The sequence below is a fragment of the Colobus angolensis genome, unplaced genomic scaffold (assembly GCF_000951035.1).
Source record: "Colobus angolensis palliatus isolate OR3802 unplaced genomic scaffold, Cang.pa_1.0 Scaffold18, whole genome shotgun sequence".
In the NCBI taxonomy this organism is placed as follows: domain Eukaryota; kingdom Metazoa; phylum Chordata; class Mammalia; order Primates; family Cercopithecidae; genus Colobus; species Colobus angolensis.
Genome location: NW_012114932.1, coordinates 1,807,498 through 1,816,440, shown reverse-complemented (window position 1 = coordinate 1,816,440; position 8,943 = coordinate 1,807,498). Strand labels below are relative to the sequence as shown.

General features: G+C 56.9%; 1 protein-coding gene across 2 annotated transcripts in view; it reads left to right on the top strand.

Moving 5' to 3' along the window:
- The window catches only part of SEMA3F (sema domain, immunoglobulin domain (Ig), short basic domain, secreted, (semaphorin) 3F), a 35,196-nt gene extending 27,541 nt beyond the window's left edge, over positions 1–7,655 (top strand). For both annotated transcript variants that reach the window (XM_011939049.1, XM_011939050.1), the window contains 12 exons: positions 647–766; positions 1,004–1,143; positions 1,264–1,378; positions 1,546–1,615; positions 1,766–1,910; positions 2,841–3,063; positions 3,686–3,774; positions 3,909–3,950; positions 4,132–4,289; positions 4,504–4,571; positions 4,854–4,987; positions 6,278–7,655. In XM_011939049.1, coding sequence (XP_011794439.1) covers positions 647–766; positions 1,004–1,143; positions 1,264–1,378; positions 1,546–1,615; positions 1,766–1,910; positions 2,841–3,063; positions 3,686–3,774; positions 3,909–3,950; positions 4,132–4,289; positions 4,504–4,571; positions 4,854–4,987; positions 6,278–6,688 — 1,715 coding nt within the window. In that variant the 3' untranslated portion in view covers positions 6,689–7,655. The remainder of the gene's footprint in view (positions 1–646; positions 767–1,003; positions 1,144–1,263; positions 1,379–1,545; positions 1,616–1,765; positions 1,911–2,840; positions 3,064–3,685; positions 3,775–3,908; positions 3,951–4,131; positions 4,290–4,503; positions 4,572–4,853; positions 4,988–6,277) is intronic.
- The last annotated feature ends 1,288 nt before the right edge of the window (positions 7,656–8,943 follow it).

Here is an 8,943-nt window from a genome sequence, read left to right as displayed (position 1 = left end):
TAAGATGGAGTCTTGCTGTGTTGCCCAGGCTAGAGTGCAGTGGCGTGATCTTGGCTCACTGCAACCTCCGCCTCCCTGGTTCCAGCAATTCTCCTGCCTCAGCCTCCCGAGTAGCTGGGATTACAGGCACCCACCACCATGCCCAGCTATTTTTTATGTTTTAGTATAGGTAGGGTTTCACCATCTTGGCCAGGCTGGTCTCCAACTCCTGACATCAAATGATCCACCCACCTGGGCCTTCCAAAGTGCTGGGATTATAGGCATGAGCCACTGCACCCGGCGTATTAGCTATGCTCTTGAGGTGATTTACATTTGTTGTGTCTGTGGGGCAGAAATACTGTACAGTGGTGTTGGCAGCTCTTCCTGATTTTGCTTTCAGTGACCTCAGGTTGGTAGCTTGAAATTAGTAATGGCAGGAGTATTCACACCACAGAAATGGGCTATTGCTACTAATCAGAGCTGATTGTTACTAATCCCAACCCTCCCAGAGCCAGTGGTGAAACACTGACTAGCACTCCACTGGAGATAAGATCATGCCCCAGGGAGCCTGAGTGGGGAGATAAAGCCCTGCCCTGGAAGTCATCTGAGCTGTGCCCTGGCCCTAGCAAACAGCAGCCCTCTGACTGACCCACTGGCCCACCCACAGATGAGGAGCTCTATGCTGGTGTGTACATCGATTTTATGGGCACTGACGCAGCCATCTTCCGCACACTTGGAAAGCAGACGGCCATGCGCACGGATCAGTACAACTCCCGGTGGCTGAACGGTAAGCGCAGCCCCAGGAGCCCTTCCATGGCCATGTGTCTGGGATGCAGCAAGGAGGTCGCAAAGAAGCACACGTCGGGGGATTGGGGACATATTTAGCCTCTGACTACCTGGGGAAGGGGTAGTTTCTTATCTGGAGAGGAGTTGTGGGTGTTCTTGTACCTGGCTGGGAATGTTGGAGAACATCAGAGGCATCACCAGAGTAGGGGCTCACCCAGCTGACCCCTGCTATCTGCAGACCCGTCGTTCATCCATGCTGAGCTCATTCCTGACAGTGCGGAGCGCAATGATGATAAGCTCTACTTCTTCTTCCGTGAGCGGTCGGCAGAGGCGCCACAGAGCCCCGCTGTGTATGCCCGCATTGGGCGCATTTGCCTGGTATGCATTGGCAGAGCCACCAGGCTGTCTCCTCCACCAGTTCTGCCTTCATCAGCCCTGCTTCAGCCAGGGCTTGGGGTCAAGAGCTGATCTGACCTGGCCTCTTGCCCCACCCCCCAGAATGATGACGGTGGTCACTGTTGCCTGGTCAACAAGTGGAGCACATTCTTGAAGGCGCGGCTCGTCTGCTCCGTCCCGGGCGAGGATGGCATTGAGACTCACTTTGACGAGCTCCGTGAGTGCCCAGCAGGCAGGCAGGGTGCTCTGGCTACAGCAAGAGGGATAGAGGCTGGATGGGTGGTCAGGGTGCCTTTGGTGGGCCCCCTCCCCTGTGCAGGAGTGGGTGAGGCCCAGGGTCTCCCACCCAAGGCACCCTCCAATACCTTCTCCCTCTGTCCCCAGAGGACGTGTTTGTCCAGCAGACCCAGGACGTGAGGAACCCTGTCATTTACGCTGTCTTTACCTCCTCTGGGTGAGGCTGGGGTCAGGGCCAGCAGTGGAAGGAAGTGGCCCCGTTGGGGGATTATAACTCGTGTAGGACCCTGGCGCAGTGGTGAGCTGTGGGGAGGGGGCATTTGGGTAGGGACCCTGTCCCGCTCAGCAGCACCTGCCGTGCCCGCAGCTCCGTGTTCCGAGGCTCTGCCGTGTGTGTCTACTCCATGGCTGATATTCGCATGGTCTTCAACGGGCCCTTTGCCCACAAAGAGGGGCCCAACTACCAGTGGATGCCCTTCTCAGGGAAGATGCCCTACCCACGGCCAGGCACGGTAAGAACCCCACTCATCCTGCCTCTCCCCTTCGTCTTCTAAGAGGCCTCTGGGTCAGGCCCTCTGCAACATGGACCCCACCATCATGGCCCTCCCAGCCAGCAGAGGCGGTGAGCTGCAGTGCACACAGATGGGCCTTCACACACAGTTGAGGCTGTGGAGGAGCCCAGCCAGGATTCTGGGACAAAGATGGTGTGCTGGGTGCTCCTCAGAGGGTCCGCTGTGGAGCTGTCTGGGAGCCAAAGGTTGGAGGGAAGCGTCTTCCTGGCGGACACTGGAGGCAGGCTGGAGGTTGGCTCAGCTGAGGAACAGGAGGCAAAGAGCTGAGGAGGGGCAGGGCCAGGCCTCAGGCAGGGTCTCAGAGGTCACAGAGGTGTGTCACTTTATCTTGATGTGACACTGGGCTGATGCAGGAGTCTAAACAGGAGAGCAGCGGATCTGATCAATGCAGTCTGACTCCATGTGGTCAGGACTGGGCTGGGGAAGCTGGTCTCAGCGGGGGACAGGGGAGGCTTCCCTCCAGAGGTAACCTGGAGTCAGAAGGATGGGCCAGATGTGTGTGACAAGGACGTCAGGGCCTGCAGTCCAGCTGTGCAGGAGGGAGACGGGTGAGACCCTAGGAACAGCCAGAGAGAAAGGAGATGACAGGGTGGGGAGTAGGACATGGAAGGGAGTGGTCCGCTTGGCCAAATGCTGCCACGAGGTCATAGCACATGAGGCCAGGGAGGTGGCTGTGGCATTTGACCACGTGGGACCTTGGCCGGAGCAGGACCTGTAGAGGTCAGGTGCAGGGCAGAAACCTGGAGAGGGGCTTTGGGGAGAGAAGCAGGTTGAGGTGGTGGGGACAGTGCAGCGGCCTCTTCTGAAGCTAATGGCTCCAGCCTGCACTGCCCAGGCAGCCTGGGACTGACACTCACCACCTGTCCACAGTGCCCCGGTGGAACCTTCACACCATCTATGAAGTCCACCAAGGACTATCCTGATGAGGTGATCAACTTCATGCGCAGCCACCCGCTCATGTACCAGGCCGTGTACCCTCTGCAGCGGCGGCCGCTGGTGGTCCGCACAGGTGCTCCCTACCGCCTCACCACTGTTGCTGTGGACCAGGTGGATGCAGCCGACGGGCGCTATGAGGTGCTTTTCCTGGGCACAGGTACCCACTGCTGCTCCCGGCCTCTCCCACGCTGGGCCCACCGGGTGCGGGGTGCAGATCCTTGGGGCTAGGGCTTGCCCTGCTAGGGCTTGCTGCAAGCTCATCAGAGTCACCTCTTCATCTTCATCCTTTGGTGCCTTCTCCCTATTGCTGGGATAACAGAGGCTAGGGGTGAGAAAACCCCATTCCCATTTCCATCCACAGGGGCCCAGGAGAACAGGGACACTGGGCATCTGGAGACCTATGTATGGCAGGAAAGGGGTGGAGACATGTTAGACACCTCCAGGATACACAGGCCATACACATGCTCATGTGTGCACACACATGACACAGTGCACCCCCTACAGTTCCAGCAGCCCAAACACAGGAGAATGCGTGCCCCCGTGTCCTGTTCTCAGCAGGGCCCAAAATCAGTGTCTGGGTTGGTGGGGGCAGACCCTGGCCATGACCCCCTATGTCCTGGGCCAGTCCCCTTTGACCTGGGGAAATTCTTCCACCTCGGCACAGAGCCCCAGCTCCAATGCCCTAGGGGGGTTTGGGCCCTGGTGGGGGAAGGGGCTGAGGCTGGTACCCCTTCCCCAGCATCCCCAGCCCCACTGAGGCCCTGCCCGGCCCGTTCCAGACCGCGGGACAGTGCAGAAGGTCATTGTGCTGCCCAGGGATGACCAGGAGATGGAAGAGCTCATGCTAGAGGAGGTGGAGGTCTTCAAGGTGGGTGTGACACCACCCAGTCCTGACCTCTTCACCTTGACCCTCCCCCGAGTCCCAGCCTCTGACCCAAGACCTCTAGGTCAGGGCAGGGAGGGGGTCCCTGGGGTCCCAAGCTGATTTTTATCTTTTTCTAGGATCCAGCACCTGTCAAGACCATGACCATCTCTTCCAAGAGGGTAAGTCTTTGGCCAGGTGGGCCAGGGATGGGGACAGGGCCTGCATCCCCTCAGGGTCATGCCCTTGGCACAGGAATGGGTAAATTGAGACATGGAACAGGGAAGAGGAGCCCAGCCTAGGTGGCTATTGGTGAGGCTGGCTGTGCGACAGGAACTGACAAGGCCCTACCCTTTGCCCCAGCAACAACTCTACGTGGCATCAGCCGTGGGTGTCACGCACCTGAGCCTGCACCGCTGCCAGGCGTATGGGGCTGCCTGTGCTGACTGCTGCCTTGCCCGGGACCCTTACTGCGCCTGGGATGGCCAGGCCTGCTCCCGCTATACAGCATCCTCCAAGAGGTGTGGATCCCTAGACACCTGGCATTTTAGCAACCAGACCCAGGGCCCTATCCTAGGGGATTGAGGGTGCATGTGATATTACCCTTGGGGAGTCTTATGGGTAAGACATCACTTCCCCGGGGAAAAAGGGCCCTGCCCTGGAGTCATCGGGGATACAGGGACCTGGGGGGGCAAGCTTCTTGGGAGTACTCCTTCAGGGGCTATCCCCATTCAGGCGGAGCCGCCGGCAGGACGTCCGGCATGGAAACCCCATCAGGCAGTGCCGTGGGTTCAACTCCAATGGTGAGTATACTGGGCCTCACTGTGGGGTGCTGCTCACACTGCAGAGCCCCATGCAGCCCACGAAGCTGCTCACAGGGCCCCCACTGTAAGGGTGTCCTGATGGCTGATGGGGGGTGGGGGCTAATAGAGATGGGATGTCCCTAGTTGCCCCCTCAAGGAATGGAGCCCCATCAACACAGAGCTCTACACTGGTGAGTGGGTTCCCCTTGGTGCCTGCCCCGAAGCAGCCAGCAGGCTGCCCGAAGGTGATGCTGCTTTTGCTCCACCCCTCTCACTCTACAGCCAACAAGAATGCCGTGGAGTCTGTGCAGTATGGCGTGGCCGGCAGCGCAGCCTTCCTGGAGTGCCAGCCCCGTTCTCCCCAAGCCACTGTTAAGTGGCTGTTCCAGCGAGATCCTGGTGACCGGCGCCGAGAGGTGAGTGCCTGCGCCCAGTGCTGCACTGTGGATGTGAGAATCCTTGTGCAGTGGTGAAATGTAGTAGAGGAGTGATCTGGAGCAACTCTCACGCTGTGAAACCCCTTCCAAGTTCCCTTCCCTACATGCAAATCCTTTGAGTGAAAACAGTTATGTGGAAACTCCATGGGACTGGCCTCATTCTATGGCAAGTGTTTCTAGGTATGCCTCTTCACATGAAAATTCCATATGCATACCACATTGGGGGTGTATCTTCTACAAAAACATCATGTGAGTGAGCTCCAGTATGTGGAAATTCTGTGGGATCCTCATTTTATGGAAATGCCCTATGCCCTACAGGTGTCCCTGTTTACATGGAAATTCTATGTGGTTATCCCAATTGGATATTCTCTTTTTTTTTTTTTTGAGACGGAGTCTCGCTCTGTCGCCCAGGCTGGAGTGCAGTGGCCGGATCTCAGCTCACTGCAAGCTCCACCTCCCGGGTTCACACCATTCTCCTGCCTCAGCCTCCCGAGTAGCTGGGACTACAGGCGCCCGCCACCTCACCCGGCTAGATTTTTGTATTTTTTAGTAGAGACGGGGTTTCACCATGTTAGCCAGGATGGTCTCGATCTCCTGACTTCGTGATCTGCCCGTCTCGGCCTCCCGAAGTGCTGGGATTACAGGCTTGAGCCACCACGCCCGGCCCAATTGGATATTCTCATTAAATGGAAATTCTGGCTGGGCGTGTGGTGGCTCACGCCTGTAACCCCAACACTTTGGGAAGCCAAGGCAGGCAGATTGCTTGAGGTCAGGGGTTCGAGACCAGCCTGGGCAATGTGGTTGAAACCCTCTCTCTACCAAAAATACAACAATTAGCTGGACATAGTCATGCATATGGTCCCAGCTACTTGGGAGGCTGAGGTGGGAGGATGACTTGAGCCTGGGAGGCAGAGGTTGCAGTAAACTGAGATCATTCAACTGTACTCTAGCCTGGGCAACAGAGCCAGACCCTGTCTCAAAAAGAAAAAAAAAAAAGGGAAATTCTGTGTGCGCTTCAAATTTTCCTTATTGTACAGAGTGTACAGACCATACCTCCTTATGGTCATCCCTCCTGAAATGGAAATCTGTACAGATGCCTTATTCAAATATCTCTCATTATGTGGAAACTTCATGTGATTTTTCTGGCATATGGAAATCCCACATGGGTGCCTCTACACAGAATGACCACAAAGGTGGTCTGATCTGGTCATTGGTTAGGGCCATAGGGTGGTCACAGAGCCCCTGAACCCCCTCTCCTTGCCCCTGCAGATTCGTGCAGAGGACCGCTTCCTGCGCACAGAGCAGGGCTTGTTGCTCCGTGCGCTGCAGCTCAGCGATCGTGGCCTCTACTCCTGCACAGCCACTGAGAACAACTTTAAGCACGTCGTCACACGAGTGCAGCTGCATGTACTGGGCCGGGAAGCCGTCCATGCTGCCCTCTTCCCACCACTGGCCGTGAGCGCCCCGCCACCCCCAGGCGCAGGTCCCCCAACGCCTCCTTATCAGGAGCTGGCCCAGCTGCTGGCCCAGCCAGAAGTGGGCCTCATCCACCAGTACTGCCAGGGTTACTGGCGCCATGTGCCCCCCAGCCCCAGGGAGGCTCCAGGGGCACCTCGGTCTCCTGAGCCCCGGGACCAGAAAAAGCCCCGGAACCGTCGGCACCACCCTCCGGACACATGAGGCCAGCTGCCTGAGCCCTGCCATGGGCCAGCCTAGCCCTTGTCCCTTTTAATATAAAAGATATATATATATATATAAATATATATATATAAAATATCTATATTCTATACACACCCTGCCCCTGCAAAGACAGTATTTATTGGTGGGTTGAATATAGCCTGCCTCAGTGGCAGCATCCTCCAAAACTTAGACCCATGTTGGTCAGAGACGGCAGAAAACAGAGCCAGCCTAAACAGGCCCAGCCAGTTGGTGGGGCCAGGCCAGGACCACACAGTCCCCAGACTCAGCTGGAAGTCTACCTGCTTGACAGCCTCCACCAAGATCTACAGGACAAAGGGAGGGAACAAGCCCTGCTCGAATGGGGCACGGACTGTCCATCTTTTCTGATGTGTGCTGTCACTGTCAACCTGTGCTGTGGCATAGACATGGATGCGAGGACCACTTTGGAGACTGGGGTGGCCTTAAGTGCACTCAGAGAAGGGAAGAAAGGGCCATCACAGGATGCCAGCCCCTGCCTGGGTTGGGGGCACTCCGCCACGGCCAGCCCCTTCCCGGGTATTTATTCTCTATTTATTGGGGATAGGAGAAGAGGCAACCTGCCTGGGTGGGACAGCCGCTTCAGCCCCTTCTCCCCTCCCCGCCTGGCCAGGGCAGGGCCACCCCACTCTACCTCCTTAGCTTTCCCTTGCCAGTTTGACTCGGAGGCTGGGAGCATAGCAGAGGGGCCAGGCCCAGGCAGGGCTGACGGGAGGCCCCAGCTCTGAGGGGAGGGGGTCCGTGGTAGAGGCCTGGGGCCAGTAGAGGCTCCCCAGGGCTTATGTCCACCACTTCAAGCGATGGGTGTGGATGTAATTAGCTCTGGGGGCAGTTGGGTAGATGGGTGGGGGCTCCTGGCGGCCTTCTGCTGCCCAGGCCACAGCCGCCTTTGGGTTCCATCTTGCTAATAAACACTGGCTCTGGGACTAGACTTTGGCTTCTCTCCTTCATCGGGGGATTCACAGCCACGTGTGGTGGGCCTGGGGAGCCAGGTAGGGGACTGGGAAGGCAGTAGACTGGCTCCATTTAAAGAAACCCAACATGTAGAAACCACATTGAGTTTGACAAACCTGGGCTGCTGCACCACCCCAAACACTTGGGCAGTGCAAAGGGCTGCAGAGCCCCCCCAGGGCCCACTCACTCCTCAGGGTCAGGGAGGGTGGATGGAGCCTGAAGGCTGAAAGTGGCACAAATGAAACGGCCTCACTCCTGGACAGATCCCCATCATCCAACAGGGTGGGTGTAGAAGCTGCCAGCCAGTGGTAGAAGCCAGCATTCACTTCCCACGCACACTATTTAGAGATAGCCGTTAGTGCTTGGTGTCTGGGGCCCCAGCACCCCCTTGTGGTCTCTTGAGTCTGTGGCAGAGTTGAGTGCTGAAAGGCAGCCAGGTTCCAGGGAAGGAGTCCAGCCAGGAAGCTCAGGGTGCCTGGAGGAGCCTTTGAGAGCCCAAGATTTGGGTTTTCCTATGAAAGTTGAGGGTGGGAAATCGCTAGAACCTGGGAGCTCAACACTTCGGGCTCAACCTGAACAATTTCTGCCCAGCAGTGAGCCCTGCACCTGAACAGAGCACCAGACCCCCTAAGCTGAGGCAGGCAGGCCCTGGAGATAAACAGGCAGGCCTCGGCACACTCACATCAGAGAGAGCAGGAGCAGGATAGGTGAGCCCCATTCCTCCATACCCCAGGGAACGCCATACCTGCTCTGGGATGCAATTTCTCCACCTGACAACAGGCCTGCAAAACATTGTCTGGAAGAGCCTGGCCACCTCTGCAGATCAGAGACTTTGTTGCACCCAAATTCAAGTGTACATATAGGCACAGGCACCTGCAAGCATGCGTGCACACACACAGTCATACATGGGCAGAGATGGATGCGTACAGGCACACATATGCTCAGGTACACACAGGCATGTTCACACCCCTGCATATAAGCAAGTGAACACGTGCAAACCTACACAAACTGCAAAACACAAACTTATGTGTGCATGAAGAGAAGTACACAAAGCATATTCACACATGCATACACATGTATATACACGTGCACACATAAGCATGCACACAGGCACATGATTCCTATAAGCACATGCACTCACAAAGGCATAAACACATAGGCACACATGTACACACAGGTATTCATGCACGAACGTGTCAAGTTGTTGCTTACTTGGTGCCAGTAAAAGACACACCCATGGCCGGGCAAGGTGGCTCACGCCTGAA